Here is a 26,321-nt window from a genome sequence, read left to right on the forward strand (position 1 = left end):
AAGTGTCTTACCAGCATCACTCTCTTAAAACACAGCCTGATTTTTCCTTTTCTCACAGCTTATAGGCTATGCAGTGACAATGTAAAACTCTTGAAACAAGACAACTGAAGTATCTGAGAGCAAAGAAGCCCAAGGCAAATATAAATTTGAGGAAACTGAGAGTACTCTTATGCTCAGTTTGTTTGCAGGTTTCCCACAGGCATCTGAGTGGGTACTGCGAGAACAGAATGCTGGGCAAGATGATCTGATCCATCAGCCTCCCGTTATGTTCATATGTGCTCCCAGGAAGCTCTGGGCTGGTGGGGGAATGCATTGGAACTCTTTCATTAGGTTGGGTGTGTGTCTTGTGCCAACCCAGCTGGGGTAGCTCGGTTGGTAGCACATGTGACTCTTAATCTCCCTGAGTTTGGGTCCCATGCTGGGCAAAAGATTCCTGAATTTCAGGGGGTTGGACTAGATGGCCCTTATGGTCCCTTCTAAAGTTCTATGAAAACATCTTTTGTTTGGGGCAACCGGAGTTACTTAAAAGGTACTTTGGCTGTTGTTAGTGTGTATAGTATAGTATAGTATAGTATAGTGTGTATAGTGTGGGATGCGGGTGGCACTGTGGGTTAAACCACAGAGCCTAGGGCTTGCTGATCAGAAGGTCAGCGGTTCGAATCCCTGCAATGGGATGAGCTCCTGTTGCTTTGTCCCAGCTCCTGCCAACCTAGCAGTTTGAAAGCACGTCAAAGTGCAAGTAGATAAATAGGTACTGCTCCGGCAGGAAGGTAACTGGCGTTTCCGTGCGCTGCTCTGGTTCGCCAGAAGCGGCTTAGTCATGCTGGCCACATGACCCGCAGCCGTATGCCGGCTCCCTCGGCCAACAAAGCAAGATGAGCGCCACAACCCCAGAGTCATTCGCGACTGGACCTAATGGCGAAGGGTCCCTTTACCCTTTACCTTTATAGTACCTTACCTAGTGTGCCTACTTATCATTGTGCCATGCGAGATCCATATCCACTCGTAATGTTAACTGAGTAACTTTATTGCAGCAATCAAAGGCGCGGGGAGTAAGTTGGGGTATCCCAACATTTATTTTGGAGTTAGCTTGACTTTGGAGTTCTGGAAATTGAACTTCTTGCCGTTGGGACTTTCCGAGCCAGTGAGGAAGCGGAACCGACCGTCTCTGCATGCAGGGATGGCGATGCCGACCAAACACAGCGGCGTGCCGTGAGCCGCTCTACTATCGGCAACATCTCCACCAAGAGAGATTTCGCTCAGCCCGATCCTACCCGTGTTTCTCAGGAAGGAACACCCGCAAGGAAACCGAGCGAAGCTGCCATCTTCTTCTCCTCCAGCTTTCCAACGCCCAATGCAGCAGCGCTCAGCGGAAAGAGGCATCCGGGCTTGAATCCTGCTATCTCTGCGGCTCCACAAAGACGCCGGAGACGCGGGTCCGCGCCTGCCTTTCCCCGCCACGACCCCGCTGGGCTTTCGCTTTCCCTTCCCCGCTCCGTTCCAGCCCCTTTCAGAACTCCGCGCTTCGCCCATCCGGCGCGCTCTCTTCTAGCTGGGGGAGGAGCGCGAGCGCTTCTCGGAAGCTGATTGGACGCGGCGCTCTGCCTGGCTCGGCTTCCCTCACGCCCCTCGCTTCCTCTTTCGCTTGCTCTCTTGAAAAGCTGAGCCTCCGCTTCCCGCCCGCTTACGTCACCGACGCACTGCGCGCGAGCCGCGTGACGTCAGCCGGCGTCGGCGGTGACGGCGCCGCCCGTCCGTTAAGCTGAGGGAGGGGGAAATCCGGGGCAGAGGGAGGGAGGGAGGGGAAGCGGCCAGCCGGCGGGCGGGGGGAGGGGAAGGGGGTGGGCGGAGAAAGATGGCGGACCAAATCCCTCTGCACCCGGTGCCGCGCAGCACCCAGCGAAGGGCGGCGTATTACACCAACGCCTCCGCCGCGCAGAGGCACAGCAGGTACCGCCCGGGAGGGAAGTGGCGGGGGGGGGGCGCGTGAGGGGTGCTGGTGTGTGAGGTGCCTGGTGGGGGATGGGCTTCATCCTGCGCAGCCCCCGACTTGGCTGGCAGTTCCCTTCGCCCTGCTGAGGCGTTTGGGGCCCTCACTCGACGGACAGGACAGGACAGGGCGGCCGCGGCTCTCTGGGCCTTGGGGGGGGGTCAGGCTGCCTGTCAGCTTTCTTAGGCAGGATGTGGGCGCGGGGGGGGGGAGGCTGTCCCTTCTGGGAAGGTGCTCAGGGGTTGGCGCTGCAGTGATGCTGCTTTGACAGGCTCCCTTTGCCCCGATTTTGGAGAGGGGTGGTGTGATGTCTCGGCCCTGGGACTGGTGCTTCCATGTCCAGAGCCCTGCTTTGGCAATGCCCTAGAGCTCCACCCTGGAACATAGAAAGTGATAATGGGTGAATACTCTGAGCATGTGCAGAGTGCGTCCTTGTTGCCACTGAGGGGGTCAACCTCTGGGATCAGTGGGAAAGGTTCCTACTCTACGGCGCAGTGCACTACTTCTCGGAAGTGGGGAGGGTCCCAGGTGCTTTTGTTTTAAAAACCAAAACATTGACACTTGGTTCTAATTATAGGCAACTGGAGGGATGGGCGAAGAACACTGTTGAGAGCACCACTGTGGTTAAGGGTCTCTTGCCTAAGTCCTTCTCAAGCTTGGAGCAAAACTTATGTGGTGGATGGTCTGGATTACCCTTCCTGGTGTTTGTTTACATATGTTGAGTTTCAACAGAACCACTTAATTCTTATCCAGGATGAATTCAGTGGCAGAACTGGAATCCATCCCCCCAGTTTTCCAAACTTCTAGACTGGGCTGTAGATGTTGGCTACTGAATCTTGTTTCTACTTGGAGGAAAATGATTGTTGATTTTAACGGCCTTCCTTACTAACCAAAGCTCTTGAGGTGACTTACAATATATTGGAAATACGTCCTCTCACAAGGCAGAACTTTCTCATTCAGGCTGCTGCAGATGTCTCTAGAGGCTTTTGATTTTTAGAAACAACTGCAAAAGGCACTGGCAAGGATTCCCATGTGCTTGGGAATCCTATGGGTTCTTCATTCCATGGGTGCCTGTGTACATGCGTGGTGCCCTTCTTGCGCGTTCTTCTGAGTCTGTGTGAGCCAGAGGCATGATTAATGGACAAATGCCTACTCTCCCCTCATACATGTCGGGAGAGCACCTGAACAGATCTCTAGGTTCAATTCATTGTTGTTCTTCTAGAGTAGGGGTAGTCAACCTTTTTATACCTACCATCCACTAATGCATCTTTCTTGATGGTAAAATTTCCTTACTGCCCACCAGTGCTCGATGGAAGGAGGATTCAGCTTGTGCTGTAGAACCCCCTACCGCCCACCTGAAATGCCCACTACTGGGTGGTAGGGACCAGGTTGACAACCCCTGCTCTAGAGGAACAAATTTGTTACTGTGTTCTATTTAAAAATGGAATCTGATGACCACTTTAACATAGTTGTTTCACGTCGTTGGGTTCAAATGATTTCAGATGCCTTAGGAGTTCATTTGATTACAAAGGTTTTGAGTTAGGCTGGTATGCCATTTCCTACATGGCAACAGGGAGTTTGGTCCTACTTCTAAGGAGGTGTCTGAACTCCCTTCCAATTACAGCTTGGAATTTATCCAGTACTCTGGGATTTGTGGAGGCAGCCTCTGATAGAAAGAAGCTTCAAGCTGGAAATACTGGTGCATATGTATAAGCACTTGGGTTTGCACTCTGGGATCCAATTTCCAGGCGCAGAAAATTTAGGTTTTGTAAAGGTATCTTTTATTTGGAGAAACATATGAAAAATTAAGGACTTATAGAAAAGATGAAACAGATAACATGTTTTCCTCTTTTTAAAATCAACACATTTGGGAACATTGTAAATACAAGAAAAGAAAGATTGAACCTAGTGGTACTTCAGAGACTAACTTTTACTATCTTTAAAGCATAAACTTTATAGCCTATAGGTTACTTGAACAGATTTATGAAGTTGAAATTTACGATGAGGCAAGCATTTGATAGCTGTTGGTGTATACATTACAATCATTCTCCATCTTCCTTACTACATCAAACTATACAGTATCTCAAATGCATCACCTCAGATACAAGACCCTCTTCAAGAGAGGAGTCTTCAATAGTGTGGAGTATAACTGGGCTATGAAAAGGTGTGATGGAGTAATGTGAATCACATTTCATTATGAAATAGAGGTGTGCAAATATTCCTTAAAAGGTAAAGGTACCCCTGCCCGTATGGGCCAGTCGTGACCGACTCTGGGGTTGCGTGCTCATCTTGCTTAAGAGGCCGGGAGCCAGTGCTGTCCGTAGACACTTCCGGGTCATGTGGCCAGCGTGACGAAGCTGCTCTGGCGAGCCAGCACCAGTGCAGCGCACGGAAACGCCGTTACCTTCCTGCTATAAAGCGGTACCTATTTATCTACTTGCACTTAGGGGTGCTTTCAAACTGCTAGGTGGGCAGGAGCTGGGACCAAACAACGGGAGCTCACCCCGCCGCGGGGATTTGAACCGCCGACCATACGATCGGCAAGTCCTAGGCACTGAGGTTTTACCCACAGCGCCACCCGTGTCCCATTCCTTAAGGCCTTGTAAATGTGGGAAGGAGCTTTTAGGCTACATTCTTCCCTGGCAGTAAGCCCTATTTAAAGTACTGAAATTAAGCACTTACTAGATATGCACAGAACTCTGCTGTAAGTCTTAAGCACTCTATTACAAAATCACACTGTATTTTTAGAGTCCTGTTCTTCTCACGCTCCCAACTGGGTTGCATCCAGCTAAGTCATTGTACAAGTAGAATGGCTTAGGCTCATGCAGTGGAACTTCCACTACCTTGACTTGGTACTTACCCCAAGCACCAAGCCCATACCTGCTGTGGAGAATTAAGAGCAGAGAGGATGAGTGGAGGGGGTTCAGGGAGAGGAGAAGGAGGGGAAGTTCTGTTGTGTTAGCAGAAGTTAGAATGTATATAATCCTTTGCACATTGTTGACGCTGATATCAAGGTATTTGTGGAGGTGCAGATATAGTAATCTCAGACACAGTTACTTTCATTTCACCTTGTAAATATGTTAATGAAAGGGCATAAGGGTATAATGCCTTAACTAAGGAGTTGGCACCTTACTCTTAAACTCATAATGTAGGTGTTTAGGTATATCACTATAATTTATTAAAGGACTTTCAGCTGGTAGCTGTAGGAAATGACCAAAGGGGTTTTGTTAAGTTTAGCATTTTATTTATTTATTTATTTAATTAAATTTATATACTTCTTACTCAACGGAAGACCTCCAAGCAGTTTACAAAGAACAATCTAAAACGTTCCTTAAAAATATTGTGTTATTGGATTTGTTCTCAGTGTGTACGTCTAAATTATTTAGCTACCAACTTAGGTTAGTATTGGGGATTTAAGGTAACATATTTTTAGTTTTCTTAAATATGTAAGTCATGGGGTTGAAGATGATGGAGTAAACTTACTGAGCCCGTCTGTAGCTTATGGATTTCAGTACATCTTCAGGATAATAGCAGATAAGGTAAACAGTGGCTTCCAAAAGGCTACCGTGTTGTATATACAAGATGATTTACTAACAATGCATTCATATACAGTACATATCTTTGCAGATGTAAATATAATTTATTTGTTTAAAAAACTGATACCCCAATTTTTATCATTAGCTCTCAAAGCAGCATACAATGATACAAATATAAAATATACAAAATTTAAAACAGAAGTATTTAAATTCAACTCCTGAATAAACAAGGGTTGTGGTTTTCAGACTTTGTTAGTTTAAGGCACTCTTTTCACATGATTGGTCTGCCATGATACCCTGTGTACTGGATACAATGAATATAGGATACACAATCTGTTTTCATGGTGTGCTGGCCAGGCCATAATTTCCCCACATGAAAAGACTGTACAGTGGTACCTCGGGTTACATACGCTTCAGGTTACATACGCTTCAGGTTACAGACTCCGCTAACCCAGAAATAGTACCTCGGGTTAAGAACTTTGCTTCAGGATGAGAACAGAAATCATACTCCAGCGGCAGCAGGAGGCCCCATTAGCTAAAGTGGTGCTTCAGGTTAAGAACAGTTTCAGGTTAAGAACGGACCCCCAGAATGAATTAAGTACTTAACCTGAGGTACCACTGTACTTCAGAACACCACCCAACATTCCTGTGTGACTATGTAGGAAATAATGTCTGCTGTTATAAGCGTCCAAGTTTTCCCAGAACATGATTGGAAAATGGTGGTAAACTGGGTAATGGTGCTTAAGTAAACATTGCCTCTCTGAGATAAGAACTTTAGTTTTCTAGATACATAATTATTTACCTAAGTAAATCCTTGATACATTTTCAAATGTAATGTTGGATCAGATCATGCATACAATCTTGTTTTTGGCAAACTTATTAACACTAGATAATCTGGGTAGCAGGTTTTGCACCGTAAAATGTGTCCCCATGTCCCCATGAAGCATGTTCTGTATATAGACTACTCATGAGTTACATGCAAATCTTAGGCTATTTTTTTGTTTTTTATGCTGAATTTTTTAAGTAGTTGTGAAATATTTGATTTGGTGAATTAATGTAAATCTGTTAATTGACATTTTGTGTTTGTATGGTATGAGATGTTGTTCTCATTGTCCAAATCGGAAACATTTTTTTGTAAAAGAAAATAGGTTTTTTTCACTGTTCAATAAAGATACAGTTTTAAAGCTATTTTATAGTCTACTTGATTCTTAGTTTGCATTATATGTTCTTTTAGAGTTTAGGAACAAACAGTTTCTGTTTTTGTGTTTTCTTTAATGGGGGAGACAGGTTCAGAAAATAGGGTTTTGTTTCATTTTTCAGATCACCATATCTGTTTGTCTTAAGCATAGCTTTTCAGAAGCTTGCTTCTGAAATATGCTACTTTCACAAGCTCATTTTAAAGATTGTCCTTTGAAAGCTTAGAGTAGTTTATCTAATCTATTCTCAAATAAGGTTTTTTATTATTTAGGTTCAGGACTTATATGTGTGACTCATGCTCATGTTTACTGCCTGGCCTTTTTGTTATCTTCCCGCACCTCTAAAACATCTTTATGTTTTTGTATCTGTCTCTGATAACAAAGTACTTAAACCTTGGACAAAAATAGTGAGCATTCTCTAGTTTCATATAGTTAAGTTTTGTCAATGTCTTTGTATTAATATATCAGTCAATTCTCACGGTATCTTTATTTTAAGATCAAGCCAGAGATAGTGTCTTGTTTTCCCCCAGTGTTATCCACAAAAAAGTAATAAAACAAGATACATCACTATACTATTTCAGTCAATCTGTTTGCCCAGTCCTATGAGACAGAATTATAGCACTTTATTCCAGTTAAGAATGTTCAAACAAGGGGTGTGACATAGGTTTGCAATAACAATGGTCACGTAGTAGATACCAAGCTTGCTGTTAAAACAGAAAACTCCAGCATTTATTGCAATAGAAATTTGCCAAACTAAAAGTCTTAGTTCTCATCCATATAAGAATAAGAAGTTCTGACCCATCCCAGGTATGTATTTATGTGAACCAAGGTGTGAGCTTGGTGCAACATGGGTATCGTTACAGGTCTTTCAGTTGTAGTTACTGAAAACGTTTCCAGATTCACTGGGAAAGTTGTCATCATAGTTACAGAAATTGCTCTTCACTATATATGTGATTCATCAGCTCACATATTCCATAAAATTAAAACATTATTTTAAATGGCTCTAAAAAGATATATAAAATCCCAAATATTACTATGTTTCTACAGAGATGTTATATATAACCCATAAATATGAAAACTGCATTTAATATTCAACATGTACTGCATATGTGAACTTTGAGAGTATGTTAGATATAAAATAGTTTGAAATTTTGGTAGTATTATAACTCTGCACATTTATTATTTTAAAAATAAGAGTTATAGGAGTTTTTGTTACTAGTAACTGGTAAACCTACAGGGAAGTACTTGGAAAACAATTTGGAAAACAGTTTGGAATTACAATTTATCTTTTAAGATAGACTTCTGGAAATATTTCTGTAGTGCAGTTTTGCAGTGTATATCATGTGATATTTAAGAAGATATGAATACAGAGAATTGTTCAGCATGACGTTGGTGTAATCTGCCAAGATTTCAAAGTAGGCTGCTGTAATTAAACCAAAGAAATTGTCAAGGCAATCTGGACTAGAAGGTGATTGCATGTGGAAGGGGATATCTTCATTATATGGTTATCCCTTGCCGCCTTAGTGGCCAATCAGATGCATAAGAGAAGCCCAGAAATAGGATATCAGCAAAATAGACCTCTTCCGCTGTTGTTCCTTAGTGAATGGCATTGCTTCTGATCTTGGAGGCAGCATATACAGTGGTACCTCGGGTTAAGTACTTAATTCGTTCCGGAGGTCCGTTCTTAACATGAAACTATTCTTAACCTGAAGCACCACTTTAGCTAATGGGACCTCCCTCTGCTGCCACACCACCGGAGCACGATTTCTGTTCTCATCCTGAAGCAAAGTTCTTAACCCGAGGTACCATTTCTGGGTTAGCGGAGTCTGTAACCTGAAGCGTATGTAACCCAAGGTACCAGTGTAGTTACTATTACTAGTGGCTGTTTATAGGCTTAATTCTCCTTGAATTTAACAGCCTTTTAAAACATATGTGTTGGTGGCCATCACCACACTTTGTCCTGGCAAATTCTGTAATTTAACACTGCACCTCATGAAAAAGTGCTTTCTTTTGTCTTTCCTAAATCTTTCCTAAATCTACTATTAAGCATCATTGGGCTGTAAGAAAAAACACTCTCTGTCCACTTTCTTGACAGCATGCATAGTTTTACACACACATGCTTTTTCAGATACTCCCTGATTCTCTGGAACAGCACATGAGGAAGGGGGACTTGGTTAATATTGCCTCTCTCATTCTTCCTCCAGCTGATTGCTTCATGGGCAATGAGTTGTGTTCACAGCAAGTCTGACTCAATCCCGTGGAATTTTCCTTTTTCACTACTGCACAGAATTCTGCTGTAATGACAATGTGTCATTTTCGTTACACAAACCTCCATAACCCAAGATCTTTTTGCTGGTCATTTGCTGCCAGCTCAGTATATGTTACACAATGATATGGTGTGAAAAAAATTCCATCCTCTATTTTTCTGCATAAAATGTTGCACTTCAAAAGTTCATTAGTACTGTAACAATGTTAGTTCCAAATAAATAATAGGAAAGCTTGGCAGTTTCATAGTTTTTAGCTTTTTTATTAGATGCAAATAAAATAAACTTGCTAAATTAGATTATCCTCTAGGCCAGTAGAAAAGTTTTCCAAGCAAACTCAGCATTTTCCAATTCAAATTACCCTATGCAAATTAATTCAATTCATTTTAAAAAATAAATCACACAACAGTTATGTGATAGTTTTTTTGCCCCACTGTGCATCACTTTTTACTTAATTACAGTAAACTGCTTTTGCCATTTTAGTGCTCATTCATACAGTTTGACTCTTTGCATTCCCCCCACCCTCTTATATGTTTTGGTGTCATCAGTAAACTTAATCATATCTCAGTTCAACCCTAACTCCGATACAGCGCCCCACTTCTTTGTGGCTGAGAATGAAACCTTAAGTGCTAATTCTCTCCAGAATTGCAGCAGCTAGTATAAAAGTTTCTCATAGATTAAAAGAAGCAAGGAGAAGATTGGACTTGAAGAATGCTTCCACTATAAGAATGAAGTAGTGGCTCCAAAGCAGCATATTATTCAGAAATAAAATGCCAGGAATTTTGAGAAGCAATGGGAGAGAATTGTGACGACTTGCCAGTTCACCGTGAATTAAACATTAGGAGTAATGCACGAAGAAACTTCGAGTTTTGCTTGACTGCTCAGGGTTTCTATATTTGACTGTCATTCTGAACGCCTTGAAAAATAGAGGGGTAGGAATGCTACAATAGCTCCTTCATGATAGTGTATGTGCAGAAACATATTTTGGTTTGCTGATGTTTACGTAGTTTGTGTAGTGATAATATAAAAGAAAACAGCTTTTTAAAATATAGATATGATTTAAGCAGTAGACAGTAAATTGCAATTGGCACTTAATGAACTCATTTGGTTACTGTTCCTTTGAAAAGCCATCAAAGTTTGAAGAGAGCATGGTATTATTTTCACAGCAGATATTTGTATAAAAGTTAATTTTGAAGTACGTATTGTAATCTCTTTTCTCCTAGTTTCTTTTTTTGTTAGAACTTGTTTAATATTAATGTTCTTTTTCTTTTGGAAGCCATTTTTTCTCCAGATACCTGTCTTGTATCTGATTTAGTAACACCAGTGATGTGTTATGCATACTTACTTATTTATTCATGTGGCTTTCAGAGCTTTATTTTATAAAAAGTTTCTAGCATTATACTTAATTGGTTTGTCACTCATGGTAAACTAGCACAATTCAGTGTACATGGCACTAGATCACAAAGAAATTGAGATTTTTCCCTATGAAAAATCCATTATTCATCATTGTATTGTTTTTAAATACTATGGTAAAAATTCTAACACAATAGGAAAATTGCTTTTTGAAGAAGAATAAATTGCTTGCCAGTTCAAAGGCTGCATTTTGAAGTCAAGTTACTAAACATTATGCTTATTTGTTATCTTAGTAGTTGGCACACTTGTAGAGTTAACACTACAGTTTTTGATTTTAAAATATTATTGAGAAAACATGTTTTTATAAGAGGTATGAATAAATTTCATTCTTTAACTCCTGAGATGATGATAAGAAATGCTTTTAGTTTACTGGTGAATAGAAAAATGTAATTTTTGACAAAGATGGGTGTACCCTATTTCATTGTCAGTTGTGCAATGGAGGATTTTGATTTTCTCTCCCCTTCCCTTCCCGCCCAGATTGAACAGTCAGGCATATATTTCTCAGTCTTAGAACTTTGTTTTAACAGCAATTGTTTCATGATTTTTCAGTGTGAATTATGTTGAGAAAAGTATCCTATTAATGTGGTCCATTAGCCACTTTAACACTAACAAGTGTAAAGGAATGTCACGAGATATATACCATTGCTTATATGTGCCTGGTTCCCATATAATGCTAGGCCATAGTTGTTCAGCTAACCACAGGTTGTCCACAAATAATCAAACAAGCAATGACCAGGGTTGTTTTGTTTTCCAGTTGCTCTTGCCTCATAACTTTGTAGCTTAGCAAGCACCTGAGGTTGAGTGACCAAACTAAACATGGTTAAGGAAGAGTTTGGGGTTAGCAAGTAATTCAAGAGTTCAATGCCACAGATCCAGAAGTACCAACAGCAGCACGTGGTCCCCCCCCCCCATAAGATTTGACACTTGTATGATGCCAAAGAAAGGGAGGGCAGTGGTTCCGCTCTCTTCAGTTCATAATGACACAGCAATCACAGAGCAGAATTCCAAGCATGAGATCATTCTTTATTGTAATAAAAACTTGTGATTAGATGGTCTCCACACATGCTTCCAAATGCATGATCAAGTTATGGTCAGTGGTCATTTTTTCAAATATGGTGGACATTGGCTGCTTGAATGTCTTATATTGTTTGCAAGACAGTGGCCAGTGGTGTGAACATCCCTAAAGACACCTCCTCCTAGCAGGTCTAGGTCCGGAGTTGATCAAATTCTGGACTGAAGTCTATGCACGCAGATGGCTTATATGGGATATCAAGACAGACAGCCTAAAAACTGGTATGAGCTGCTGAGGTTGACAGCAGTAAAAGAGAAAGGCCTTATCCAGGGCTTTTTTTCAGCTGGAACTCAGTTCTGACACCTCTCAGGTCCTCTCAGTCAAGCTATGGTTTAGCTCTTGGTAGTGTGCTTTAGCTTCAGGAGCAGGGGAGGATCAAAGTGACTGCAGTTTTCTAACTATACCAGTGCACTTGCTCATTCATGCTTAACTATTATTTGGCTTAGTGTGTGCAGACAAGGCCATTGTGTGTTTATATATTAAGAATGCTTTGGATGCATGCTATATATACATAGCAGCTAAAAAGAATGTTATCAATTATTTGGAGTTAGTTCAATGTTCTCATTTATTTATCTATTTATTTACAAAACCAATAGGTACCAAGTAGAAGACGAGTCATCGCATTTGGATGAAATGCCCCTAATGATGTCTGAAGAAGGGTTTGAAAATGATGAAAGCGATTACCATACTTTGCCAAGGGCCAGAATTTTTCAGAGAAAACGAGGTTTAGAATGGTTTGTCTGTGGTGGATGGAAGTTCCTTTGTACCAGGTTTGTTGCTGTTTTTCTTTTCTTTTTTGTGATAGCTTGAATTCTGTCTTGTAATTTAAGTAAATCCAGGGTGATTTTTAACATGGAAAGTATTTTAAAGCAAAACTCATTATAATTTAGAAAGAAAAATATTTGAAAATTAAGAAACTGCAATTATGTGCCACCATGGAGTTTACTGTGGGGCAGAACGGGTTTGAACTGAAGTGGGGTTTGAACCCCAAAATACTTTTTTCTACCCTCTTAGGATTCCTTGTGGGGTGGGGGAAGAATTAAGGAATGCAGATAATCTTTTGCCTTTGTTCTTCCTTCATCCCTGAAGCTCTCACTGGAGGAAAGAGTGACTATGTGCCAGAAGTTATGTGATCTCTGAAGCTAATTCTTCCTAGCCTCCCTCTACTTGGCCTCTGTCAAGTCCCAAGGTGGTTCCTAAGCAGAGCAATTTCAGCTCAAAGAGCGTGTGCGAAGATGTGTACTTCTACTTAGCCTTTCTCCTCTCCCCCAGGTTACTCTGGGAGACTGTAACTTCCATTTCACCACGAGGCAAGTGGGGTGGGGAGGGGGATTCTGGAAACAGCTATTGGGGAGAGACCATGATGAGTGGCCAAAGATTGCTGCTCTTTGTCCTGAGTTTATGTAAACACAGTGGTACCTCGGTTTAAGAACATCCCTGTTTATGAACGATTTGGTTTATGAACTCTGCAAAACCGGAAGTAGTGTCCCGGTTTGCGAACTTTACCTTGGTCTAAGAATGGAATCTGAACAGTGGAAGGGCACCAGCAGCAGGAGGCCTCAAAATCTTATTTTCCATTGTTCTTTGGCTCATCAGTGATGGCTGTTGTGATCATTTCATTACTGTCAATAACATTTTATCCTCCTGCTTTATTCTTTTTAGCTAGCTGCTGACACTGCCCATCCTCTCAAAATAGTTTGCCAAAAGGTCCTTTTTCCTAGAGCGTATTGTCCTTACAAAGTTTCATTAGTTTAGGAATTAAAATGGGCAAAAATCCCATTTGGAGGCCTCATTCCTAACTTATTTTTTATGACCTGGAAAGAGAGATGGCAGTACCCTTTCAATGATGTTCCCGAGAGCCTTAACACTAATTCACTAACGGTGGGTAATATCTTGAGTTGATTGATGTTGGTGAAGGGGGAAACGTAAATTCATTAACTGATGATAAGTTAACATTTCAGCTTTAAAGGTTAAAAAGTACATGTAACTGATGACTCTAGAGTGAATACAAGTTAGAATTATCTCCCAGTACTCTGCTGTCATTTATAAACCTCTTGTGTTGAACTCTCATGCTTGACTTTAGCAGAGTCTCTTGAGGAAATTAGTCTTGCATTGTCAGAGCTCTCTCATGTTAGACTTATATTAAACACACTTTTTCACAATAAAAAGTTGCCGTAATTAGTAATGTTATAAAGATTTGTACATTTGCATGTGCTCAGAATTGCAAACATAGTCATTAGCTTTGGGTGCCCCTCACATTTTTTCAGGTACTTTTATATAATCTATTGACTTTTACATTTCTCTTTGGGGGAGGCTATATAGAACTATAAAATGAAAATATCATTGATCCATTTAGTTTGCTTTGTCATATATATGCTTCAGCTACAGTGCTGACAGCAGTGAAATGCTGTAATGAGAGCGACCTAGATGGTAGAGCTAGGTACAATATGCTAGGTTTGGGGTTTTAGGAACAATGCTAAGGACAAAGATCAGTATATTTCATATACCCAAGAATCTGCTGCTACCCTGCACAATTTCCGAGGACTACTTTGAAGAAGCTGCATGTCTTGTTGATGGAGCCTGAGCCACCACTTAAAAGTGTTGTCATTCACCAACCGTAGGGTTAATGGAAAGTTAGTTACAAACTGGAATGTACACAGACATCTACTGCATCTACTGCATATACACTCTACATTACAAACCCCTCTCTGAAATGCACATAACAAATGATTATGTACACCAGCCTTCCTCAGCTGGTACCCTCCATGTTTCAGATTACATCTCCCATCAGCCCCAGCTAGTTGAGAGGCAGGGCATCTCATTAAAAGTTTTACAAGTGATGGGAAGAAGCCAGGAGAACATCATGCAAAACAGGATGTATTAATTCTTTGACCACGTCTATAATTCTAGTATGGTCTTTTGTAGTACTACTTTTTGTCTTTTACATGTAGAAGAAACAGAACATCACTGTCCACTTGCTCATGGATAACTCTGGCTCTGTTGCTTCAGGAACTGTGATTACAGTGTTAGCGAGGGTGCTGATTCTGAGAACCAAATGGCTCACATGATACAATACATTATACAAAAAAAACAGTTATTAATATACAGTGGTGCCTCGCAAGACGAAATTAATTCGTTCTGCAAGTTTTTTCGTCTTGCGAATTTTTCGTCTTGCGAAGCACGGTCAAGTTGCAACTGCACCTCTTCAAGCGGTTTTATGAAAAAGGAAACAAACTTGCAAGACGTTTTCGTCTTGCGAAGCAAGCCCATAGGGAAATTCGTCTTGCGAAGCAACTCAAAAAATGAAAAACTCTTTCGTCCTGCGAGTTTTTCATCTTCCGAGGCATTCGTCTTGCGAGGTGCCACTGTACTTTGTGAAAGTAGCCAAATATCTAGCTCTTCTGAATTTTGAAGCCCAATTTCTAGGGCCTCTGATGCTGATGTCATAATGTTGTCTAGACGCAAACCAAATCAGCCATCTTTACTTCTAGAAGTTTCAATATTGCACTTCAGCTTTCATTAAGCTTTGTTTAAAAGTTGAGAACTGAGCTGCTGTTTATTATTATTAGAATCAGTTGGGGTCTAAATCTGGCATACATATTTTGTGATCCATGCACTATTTTGTCATGTCAGGCCAGTCTCATCCAAAGCCTAGAAATAAACAGTAAGACCACCTTCTCTAGTTTTGGCAAAGCCTTGTAGTATTGCCTTCTATTCAGTGATCTAAAGCAAAATACGTGCTCTTTCGAAACAGGAAGATCATTCATCACATAGGAAAGACTGAGCTGAGCAGTTACGCAGCCATTTTGTAGCCCTGCTAGAACATGTGCCTTACTTAATTGAACTGTATCTCTTGAACTCTGTGTCAGAATCTCTTGTGCAGCTCTGTAACACGAGTTATGTCTTTTAGAAATGTTTCCTCTCTATAGTATCCCATTCTTATTGTGAATAGTGAATTTATTATATCCAAATGTGATAGCCCAGCTCTTTCATGTACCCCAATAAAGAGATGGAACCATACATTCAGGCTTTAACATTTACCAGGGAGTAATTGAAGTCAGTTGTATGTACAGGTGACTCTCAACTTACATGGGGTTATGTTCCAAAGATAGTACATAAAGCCAAACTTGCTTCAGTTTTTTTGCCAAGTGCGTAAAGCTGAATGTACACAAGTTAAATGTGCATAGGTTGCGAGTTACCTGTACAGCCATACCTCATGTTGCGTTCCACTCTTGTTATGGACTTTCAGCTTACGAACGCAGCAAACCTGGAGGTGTTTACTTCCAGGTTCGCCGCCCGTGCATGTGCAGAAGCGATTTGCGCGCTTTGCGTGTGCGCAGAAGCAATCTAGTTACGGACTTTTCGGGGTGCGAGCAACACACCGAAACGGATTAAGTCCACAGCTAGAGGTACCACTGTACAAGTGAGTAGACACCTTATAGGACAACACTGTTAAAGATGTTGAGTCCATGAAATATAAGCTTAACAGACCTTGCTAAACTTCAGTTTTCCTCTAGATATTTTTAATTATAGAATTGCTTGCATTTTAAAACTGTCAATAGCATTGGTATAAAAAATGAGAATATCTAAACTACTTTTCCTCTAATATCTTAAATCTGAGGATACACTACCTATAAATGAGGGAACATTCTGCCCAAATTTATCCTTACAGTGTCAAAAACAACAAAATATCAAGCTCTCTCTTCTTTAAGCTTGTTAAGCACAGTAGCTATGTTACCTTTCTCAGAACTGGCAGAATTCCTCTGTGCTTGATTTCAGTGATCTGTAATACAATTAATGCCTTCAGAAAAATATACCCAATGAATAGTATTCAACTAAGTTTTACTCAGAGTAGACCCATTGAAAGTAATGTACTTGACTAAGTTAGGTCCATTAATTTCCCTGCGTCTACTCTGAATAAAACTTAATTGAATATGCTATGTTAAGCTTTTGAAAGCTAACTCATTTTTAGTTGTAATTATTTCTTCCATTTTTAATTTAGACACTCTCTTTTAGCTTGTGAAAGTATAATGCACATAGATCAATACTCTGGAGTTCTTTGGACTAGATTGATTTCTTTCTCATGAGATGTACATTGCAGTTCTCTCTGATATATATGTGTATATACCCACAGACACACTACTTTGTCCCTGTGAAAATGGTGCGGTTGAACATTTCCATATGAAATGAAGGGGATATCAAATACTCGAATTAATTTGGACTGTAAGATGGCCTGTACACTTTCAGTTAATCTGCAACACATTTGTTGTTCAGAGGCATGGGAAAATGCTGATCTTTTAAGAATGACATGACTACTGTGTCGCTTTAGGCCTGATTATCAAAGCTACCCGTTGAGTACATTAATTACAGTATGTTTTCTTCGTAGATGTAGTTCTTGCTATTTAGAATTTAATAAAGAATAGCTTATCCTTGGACTGAGTATGCCAATATAGGGTCTTTTATTGTCTTTTTGATTTTTAAAAAAATGTTCTGAGTAATTTCCTTTTAGTTAAGCTTGAAAATGAGTACAAGTGGGAATGGCTGGAAAGTTTTTTTAAAATGTTTTTTAAGTTCAGCTTTTGACTTGGCAGAACGTATTTCATATGCAAAATAGTAAGATCTATACCAGTTTTGTTCAACAATTGCTATTCTTTTAAGTATATCTCTAATCAGTGCCACTAGGGTACTTTTTCTGTTTTTAGGAAAAAACAATGTTACTATACAGATTTTTATTACAATAAGAAGTTAAACTTTAACAAAATCTATTCTGCTATTCATTATGCTCTCCAGTGTTTTTGTTAACTTTAATTATACTGGAAATATATATGTGTACATGAGACAAAGATGGGAGAGGTAAGTAGTAAAACAACACAACAGCCTTCTCTCTTGTACTATTGGTCCTTGCATCTTTTCTATAATAGCACATTTAATAAAAAAATTCCAGTGGCTATATAAATTGAAATTGTATGATTTTGTTTAAAAACCTTTTTTAAAATTAGATGAAAAGGAAACTCAATGTATAGTTAGAATGTGATCAAAAGTATTTGGTTCTCCCGTCCAAAGCATTTAGCTATTATATTGGGTATCAGGTGATAGTTGTGTCATGGCTGGGTTGATCCAAATTGAATTTGCCTGCCATTTGATACGTTGTCTGTGGTAACAAGAAATTATATTTTGGAAGGGCTTGATAACTTTACTAAACAAATCTATAAATCCATATCCTATGCTGACCCAGCTGAGTCTGCCTGCTTATGCAGTGCAAGACCGCTCCAGGCCAGGGGTGGTGGTGAGGACTGTTGCCATAGTCATCGATAGAAATTCAAACTCCTTCGCAGTGAGATCAATCCACACTGTTCTTGGGTTCAAGGAATTGTTTGTGGTCTTGGATGATTGTGGACAGGGATGATAGTGTATCATCCGCCCTGCTACACTACAGCCTTCTAGACTGAGGTGGCAGAGGTAGTCTTGGATGTGGTGTTTGGGGACTCAGAAGTTCAGGGGATGGCAGTATGGGAGAGGGCATTCTGTCTTAAGGTGTGCAATTTCTTGTCCACATATGTGAGTGGTACCTTTGTTGTGTATTCATCATATGCTGAAGGCACACTTCTTTCATTCTGGCCTTTGACACTTTTGATATATATTTTAGGACCCAACCTATCCCTTTTATTGTCATCTGCTTTAACTGTTTTTAATATACCTTATCGGCCCGAATATAAGCCGCACCTGAATATAAGCTGCACTTTTAAAATTGGGGGGGGGGGGGACACACCTGAATATAAGCCGCTCTATTCCTTGCTGCTCCTGTCTGCTTGGGGGGGGGCATGCTGTGTTGTTGGTGGCCTTTACCCTTTCTTGCTCTCTCCCTTCCCTGGCTTTGGGGCAGAGGACAAGGGACTATGCACGGGGCGGGCACCGCTTTGCCGCACTCCTGGTGCTGTTTGCCCCGTGCTCCTGGCTGCATACCATAAGGTTTCAAATATAAGCCACACTTTTAACTTTTCATGGTTGGAATTTGGGAAAAAGTGAGGCTGATATTCAGGCCAATACGGTATATATTTTTAATTGTTGCAACTCACCCTAGGACCTTATGGTGAATGTCAGATAAGAAATATTAACAGCAACCTCTAAAAATTACATTCCTCATAACTCAAAGTATTTTTTTTAATGCTCTTTAAGCGATTGGTCTCATTACTACCCTTTGTTAGCAACTGTTGTGTAAATGTTTTATTTGTAAACTCAATACTAACCTTAGATTATTTCTTACAAATGTTTCTCTGAATGTAACTATGTATGCTTTGACTTGCACAGAGAAGCCTTTGTTACTGTTTTGCGGGCAAAAGGCACATGATCGCAAAAGGCGTGCAGCAGCCTCTGTATACCAACTGATGGGGATTTCTGCTTCAGATGGACACAGGCTTGCTGATATCCACGTCTTGAAAGTATTGAATCCTATTTGCTTGCAATAAATACTTAAAATTGAATTGTCAAAATCTATAATTATTTCCATCAGTGGAGACCTCATTGCTTCTGAGGGCTTAAAGTGTACTTATCTCTAGGTGCCAATCAGTCCTTTATCACAGGCATCACCACTGTTTAGCAGTGCCAAACTTTGTTCAAACATATGTAATTTGTTTGCTAAGCTGATGAAGGTTTTGGCACCTGCCTAAGGGGGAGGAATAGTTGTTACCCGAGTCGGCCTTCCAATTCATGAACAATTCTTCACTCAAAATATTCTGTTTTGTAATTGAAAGCACAAAGAGATTTTGAAAGTCTTTAATTCCTATTTGTTGTATTATTAAGAATTAAAATTAATCAAACAAAACTGAATAATTCACATATTAAAATCTATAGTCCTGCATCAAAGCCATAAAGCAGTTCTTTTCTATATACCGTATTTTTCGCCCTATAGGACGCACTTTTCCCCCTCCAAAAATGAAGGGGAAATGTGTGTGCGTCCTATGGGGCGAATGCAGGGTTTCGCTGAAGCCTGGAGAGTGAGAGGGGTCGGTGCGCACCGACTCCTCTCACTCTCCAGGATTCAGGAAGCTCTGCACAACCCTCGGGAGACTGGTGCGACTTTGCGCCGGGCTCCCGAGAGCTGCGCAGAGCTGCCTGCAGTCCCAGGCTTCGCTCAGCTCTGCACAACCCTCGGGAGCCCGGCGCGAAGTCGCACCGGTCTCCCGAGGGTTGCGCAGAGCTGCCTGCATTCCGAAGCTTAGGGCACGCTGAAGAGCGCGCCCGGGCTTTGCGCAGCTCTCCGCAAGCCTGGGGAGACCGGCGCGACTTCCCGCCGGGCTCCCTAGGCTTGCGGATAGCAGGCTGTTCTCAGGGCTGGGGTCGGGGGAAGCTCGGGCTTCCCCCGCGCCAGCCCCGCGCCTGGGGGAAAAACAATTTTTTCCCCTTTATTCCCCCCCCCCAAAAGCTAGGTGCGTCCTACGGGGCGGTACGCCCTATGGAGCGAAAAATACGGTAGATTATGACCACCAGGGCAGCTTTTGTAAGCATATAGGTGCTACATTTTGTCTTGCAGTGTTCTTAAAAAAATTACAATCCTGTACTCTGTCCACTATAGCTGCTGGCCAAGTTGCAAAGTGCCACATATATATGCAGTGGCATTTCCGCCTTCCTCTGCTGACGGCAGCAGCCTTCACTCTGAGAAGCTTTCCTGGAAGGTCAGGAGCCCTTTGAAGCATATTTGAGGTGCTATCGGGAGTGCATGGGATGGGGGAGGCAAAGCCTAGGAAAATAGTGCCAGAGATCCAATGCATCCTTTCCCTAGGTTTGTTGCTGAACTCAGTAAAAACCAGGCTTTGTGCCCTGAATTTATGGAACTGCTTTTCAGTCGACTTGGTTAAGACAGAACTAGCACCACTCCTAAAATACACAGGAAGCTTGTGGACATGACTCTGTTTACAAATACTGTATAAAAAATAGGCGTCTGAGATCAGTTAGTTGCACTGAGTTACTTTCTTTAAGAACCACTGCTTTCCTTTTAGCAAGCTGAATATACTATACTGACATTTAAAGCATAGCTTTCTTTTTCCTTGCAGTTGCTGTGATTGGCTCATAAACATTTGCCGGAGAAAGAAAGAACTCAAAGCACGCACAGTATGGCTTGGATGTCCTGAAAAATGCGAAGAAAAATATCCAAGAAATGCTATAAAAAATCAAAAATACAATATCTTTACATTTATACCTGGGGTAAGGCTACTAATGATTCCTTAAAGGTGGGCTTAGTTTATGTCCCTTATAAATTGTATGTCTTACAATATTTTAAAACAAATAATTTGAATGATAAGTTGTGCAATCCTTTGAAGGCAGTCCTCTTTTCCCACTGAGAAATGTGCTTGTTGGTTAAAGTGATTAGTGGGATCAGTGATGATTACCTGTGAAGAGCAGAGACTGGCAACTTATTTTTAGGTATTGTTTTTATTTAATTTGTCTACTACCCTTCATCAAAAGATCACAAGTATATATTTTCTTTAAAAAAACAAGGGCACAATAAAACATTTGGAGGAAAACAATAAAACAGCATAACAAGAGAACGCCCAACAATATATACAGTTAAAATCTTCTAAAGCAGATTATTTCGGGGCCTGTGGGCACATCTGGAATTTTCAAAAAGTTGCCATTCTGAGCTTGAACTGTCACAAATTGTAGGGAGTGCCCTCTCCTCATTCCTACTGTATGCATGTGTTTCTTGGGCACTGAGAGGAATGCAAGCTGGGAGGGGGAATGCCCAAGACAGGCCCTCAGAGATAAGGGGGGGGGGAGGCAAACACAGACCCAGACCTCCAGACCCTGGGGTGGGGAAACAGACATAGAAACCCGGAAAAGAGAGGGGAAACAAAGCAAGGAAGAGACACATAGAAAAGACGGGAGAAAACAAATATACATACCCTGTACACTCTGACACATACTCCCTTCCTTCCTTCCTTCCTTCCTTCCTTCCTTCCTTCCTTTTTTTACCCTGCCCCATCTGATTGGCTGCTCCATTCTTCCTTTTTCTCTCCATACCCCCTGGGTAATCTCCTACACCTTACCTTTTTCTTAAAAAAATGTTTCCCCTCCCACGTTTTCTGTTGGAGGGCCAATCTCAGCATGGAAGGCTAGTGAGCTGAAAGAGGAAATACCAACAAAGCCCCCATCTTGACTGTAATTTTTCAGACTGATATCTTCTGACTTCCAAGGTGTATGAGGTGGGGGAAGATAACTAGTGGTGAAGGGGGGAGTGAGGGCTTTTTACAGGTGCCATTGTGGCCTCAGGCGTCACATTGGGCACACCAGTTTTAAGACATGATTAAATGACATGATCCAGACAAAGTTAAGCATGTTTATGTTTCATTGATTTTAGTAGGATAGATAAGCATATGATTACATCTCCCAGCAAAGACAAAAAATAGCTTTAAGTGTTTAAATTTTATTAGATTGGTCCTACAGGTTTTGGGTGATTTAAAATACCTGTTAATGAATATTTTTAATCTTACGCTTCAGGATAGGTACATGTAAAATGACCTCTTAGTAAAATGTGTGTCCGATTTGAAGGCTGTATAAATTTGACTTCAAATTGTTCCCATGCTGGAAGCATTGCATTGTATTGTATGTACCTTCAGGTCAAAGTAAACACAAGAGTAGAAAAAGACCTGTCTGCAGGCTACAATCCTATGCTATCTTATTTGGAAGTGAGCTCCTATGACCTCTGTAATACTGACTTCTTAGTAGACCTGTATAGGATTGTCCCATTAACATTTTTTCTGCAAAACACAAAGGGTGACGTTTAGAGAAGTGAGAGTGCTTCATGTGTTCATTTTTTTAATTGGGTAAACTTGTGGCTTGTATACATTAATGCTATATATGAACATGTATTTAGTATTTGGTAATCAGTTATTAAGTATAAAATGTGAATAACAAAGCAGGTCTAAAATCCGTATACATATTCTTTATTCACATTCATTCCTTATCCAAGAAATTTTAAAGAGTTAATATTGCTTTTTTGCAGTTTTAAAGCTGTGTATTACCTAGTGGCACTAAATTGTGCATTAATGAGAGAGGGAGAAATATTTTCCCTTATTTTGAGCTCACAGTAAACCAACCTCCTATTTTTATTTTTTTGTTTTTCACATCTCTGTTGAAATGTTCCTCTCAGAGTGTTGACTTTAAATGCAGAATAAGTGGTTGGAAAGTTAATTCCCCAGTATGGCTAGTGGTACAGATTACAAAAACACCCATAAATGTAGCAATTGTTTTTATGTAAGAAACCTTTATACGGTGTTGGCTATTATGTGTTTTATAGGCATATAACAAAACCTTGTATTAACTAAATCCAGTTTAAAATAATGTTCTGTCTCTTCAGATTTTCTTTTGGCTTATTATGGTTTTCAAGATGCAGAATTCTTTTCAACACTGGCAATAATAATTTGTTGTAATACATTTTGTTCAAATCACAAAAGGGCACAGTTTGGCTTTATTTTTTTGTTCTTTGACTGATTTCAGTAAATTCTATGACTTTAGCATTGATTCTTTGGATAGCCAGCCTTGTTAGTTTCTAATTTAATATTTGACTGAAAAGTAACTCTTGAGGGAGAGGTGTTTCAATGAGTGTGAAATAAACAGGCCATTATATACTGTGCCTTTTTCCACAGTAATAAATTATCTTGTTGGTTACTTGTTGACAAGAATGCTGCGTCTTTCAATTCTTAATTTCAGTAAGAATGCAGATTTTTGTAAACCTTGTGCACTGGTTTTTTCCTCTCTCCTTACACTCCCCCTAACCCACCAACATTATTCAGCTAGCTGGCACATGCAAGGATATTACTTATAACCCCTTCTTTATTAAAAAGAAAAAGTGAGTCCATAATGTGGACTCCATAATGTGTTTTCTTTTGAGAGTATTAATGTCAACTGCTTTCATGCAGACAAATATTTTCATCTTCATTGCATGAAACCAAAATTTTCTCTATTTACACTGAACGTTTTCCTAAAGGTCATTAAGTATACATTTAGACATTGATTACTGTAGTTAAATGCACAATGTGTGTTTCAGGGGTTTAGGCAGAGTCCTGATGCCTGCAAAGATCAGCCATGATTTGTGAACACCTGTTGGCACAGCATAGTCCAGATGCATTATTAGTCTTGGAATATTTTTTCTTAAACTTTTCCTTAGGAAATGGAATAGTTTGAAAGCGTTTTGTAATTGCACAGTTGGAATCCTATTCTGGCTTTAGTATGAATGCAAATTACTGAGCTATTAATTGATACTAACTGGGATTTTAAATTAATTAGTGGTGAGGGAGGAAATATTGTTACCCTGCTGAGATTAATTTATATAAGAATTTAAACATTCTAGAACAGAATAATCAAGTTTCATTGTAAATATAAACACAGTATTTCTGTAGCGTTCCTCTTAGCATTTGTACACATACTTGTAAATCAGTAATAACTGCTAAACCAATTGAATTTCCCTTGTATTGAAATTTCTATAATACGTTGGTTTGTCTGGAGCTTACATTTGAATGCACTGTGTTTGCATTCTACCCACATGCAGACTTTGGGGTAACATTCTTTATTTTCATATTAAAAAAGGAAATGTATTTAAACATAAATAAATTACAATATTAACATTTTTCACTTGGGGAAATTAGCTAGGGATAATAGTAGAGTGACAGGTTATATTATGCTGATTTTATTGTACAGTACAACCCAGAGAAACTATTTTGTATCACTTTGATTATATGCATACTGTTTCCTCTTATATTATAACTCTTTCTTTTTGGAAGGTTATGTACTTTTCTTTTCTGTATTCATTACTCTTGTTGCTAATGGCTAGACAATACTGGAGTTGTTCTTTTATCACATTTGTTATTGAATAGTGGCCTCACTTTAGCTATGAATTTAGAGGACATTAATCAAATCACTGTTTTCTCAGGTTAGTTCCCCATCTGTATTATGGAGATATAACTGAAGTATCTTTTAGAAGCTCAAACATTTTTTTGAGGATGAGTAACATTGGCCTCTCCTACATACACACCACTTGGGACACAGGTGGCGCTGTGGGTTAAACCACAGAGCCTAGGGCTTGCTGATCAGAAGGTCAGCGGTTCGAATCCCCACGACTGGGTGAGCTCCCGTTGCTCAGTCCTTCTCCTGCCAACCTAGCAGTTCGAAAGCACGTCAAAGTGCAAGTAGATAAATAGGTACCGCTCTGCTGGGAAGGTAAACGGCATTTCCGTGTGCTGCTCTGGTTTGCCAGAAGCGGCTTAGTCATGCTGGCCACATGACCCAGAAGCTTCTCTTTTAATTTTGAAATTATTCTTCTAAACTTACAAAAGTATGCTATGGCTCACACTGTTACCCAACCTTCCTCGTGTGCTAGTTTTGTTTAATAAAATATCTACCCTGAAAACAATTCTTAGCGAAGCTTGCTGACTATCTACAATTCTATAATTCTATTAGTAACCACCAAACACTTACCCTCCCCCCATTGCTAAATTACAGGGTGCCCCTTATCAGTGTCTGGGCTCCTGTAAAGGATACCCTCCTCTACATGTTTGGACTCTGCTTATAAGCTTATTGTATTGCTAAGTATTGCTAAGATAACACATGTTTTGTCTAATGAACATTCTGTAGTGCTTCAATAAATGCTAGATACTATAATGCCTATATTATGGATGAATTTTCTATTTAATATTTTATATTGGAATAGTCATCATCATTAAATGTTCATGTTACTATTGATTGATTTTCTGTGATAGTAGAGATAGTTCAAGCCATGTTGAAAGCAGCACTCAAAAAAGGAAAAGAAACTGTTATTGATTATAATTGTGATTAAAGTTCCTGTTACATAAAAAAAGTTTCTGCATACTGGAAATGTTTTTGAAAGCACCATTTCCTGGTTTTTCTTTTTTCTTTCACTTTTAGGTTTTATATGAACAATTCAAGTTTTTCTTGAATCTTTATTTTCTCGTAGTCTCCTGCTCACAGTTCGTACCAGCGCTGAAAATAGGCTACCTCTACACCTATTGGGCTCCTCTGGTAATCAAAAATGCTATACAACTATATATATATATATATATTTCATTTATCAGCTTGTGTGCACATGGCCAGTGTGGTTGTATAGAACTGTCTCCTAACACTGATGGCATGGCAGCTTACCTGGAAAGAGCAGTGGCAGTGATGTTGGTTCTGTGCACATATGCTGGCAAGAGCACAGGATTGGCTCTGCTGGTGTGTTCATGAAGCCCACCTCTGCCATTGTCCCATCCCAGTCCCTGACAGCAGCTTTGGGGATCAGCCCTGTGGCTCTCTTCCACTACACCAGCCTCTACCACACATGAAAGACACTCAGTGCAGAAGAAACATTTCCTATTTCCTAATGGTTAAGAGATCAGGAGTATTCTTCTGATTTCCATGCTTCTCCCTTTTCTCACTTGAATGATCTCCATTCTCTTTTCAGAGCTAATGTCAAACGACATGGCTTTGAACCAGACGCTGAAGTCTATTTAGTTTCAGATACTTATGGTTATGTGCAACACTAACCATAGTTGGGGATTTTGAATGAGAAGGGAGCAAAGGAGAATACGATCTTGTGAGGAAAGGAGAGGAATTGCAGGGGTACTCCTGGTCTCTTAACAACGCTTCACAGATCATGACGTGTTACATCTGAACTAAGTCAGATCAAAAGAAATGTGACTGTCATGTTAAATGGACCTGTGTGTGTCTGGGAAAAGTAAGCACATTAAAATATATATATATACTTTTATCTATAATAAAAAGTTACAACTTGTATGTTCTATAATTTAAGAACTACAATTCTACCTATGCTGTCTAAAAACATTGGAAGTATCTGGCTAT

At 40.2% G+C, this 26,321-nt stretch overlaps 1 protein-coding gene across 13 annotated transcripts in view; it reads left to right on the top strand.

Annotated features, from left to right (window-relative positions):
- The first annotated feature begins 1,704 nt into the window (after nt 1-1,704).
- Nucleotides 1,705-26,321, top strand: part of ATP9B (ATPase phospholipid transporting 9B (putative)) — a 114,607-nt gene continuing 89,990 nt past the window's right edge. For 2 of the 13 annotated variants that reach the window (XM_083518581.1, XM_083518582.1), the window contains exons 1-4: nt 1,826-1,950; nt 12,068-12,241; nt 20,522-20,698; nt 25,389-25,502. In XM_083518581.1, the coding sequence (XP_083374707.1) occupies nt 20,603-20,698; nt 25,389-25,502 (210 nt within the window). In that variant the 5' untranslated portion in view covers nt 1,826-1,950; nt 12,068-12,241; nt 20,522-20,602. Of the gene's footprint in view, nt 1,951-12,067; nt 12,242-20,521; nt 20,699-25,388; nt 25,503-26,321 lie in introns of all 13 variants that reach the window. The other 11 variants (XM_083518583.1, XM_083518584.1, XM_083518580.1 and 8 more) reach the window with 10 other exon arrangements.

This window comes from Podarcis liolepis, assembly GCF_965112155.1.
Source record: "Podarcis liolepis genome assembly, chromosome: 8".
Taxonomy (NCBI): Eukaryota; Metazoa; Chordata; class Lepidosauria; order Squamata; family Lacertidae; genus Podarcis; species Podarcis liolepis.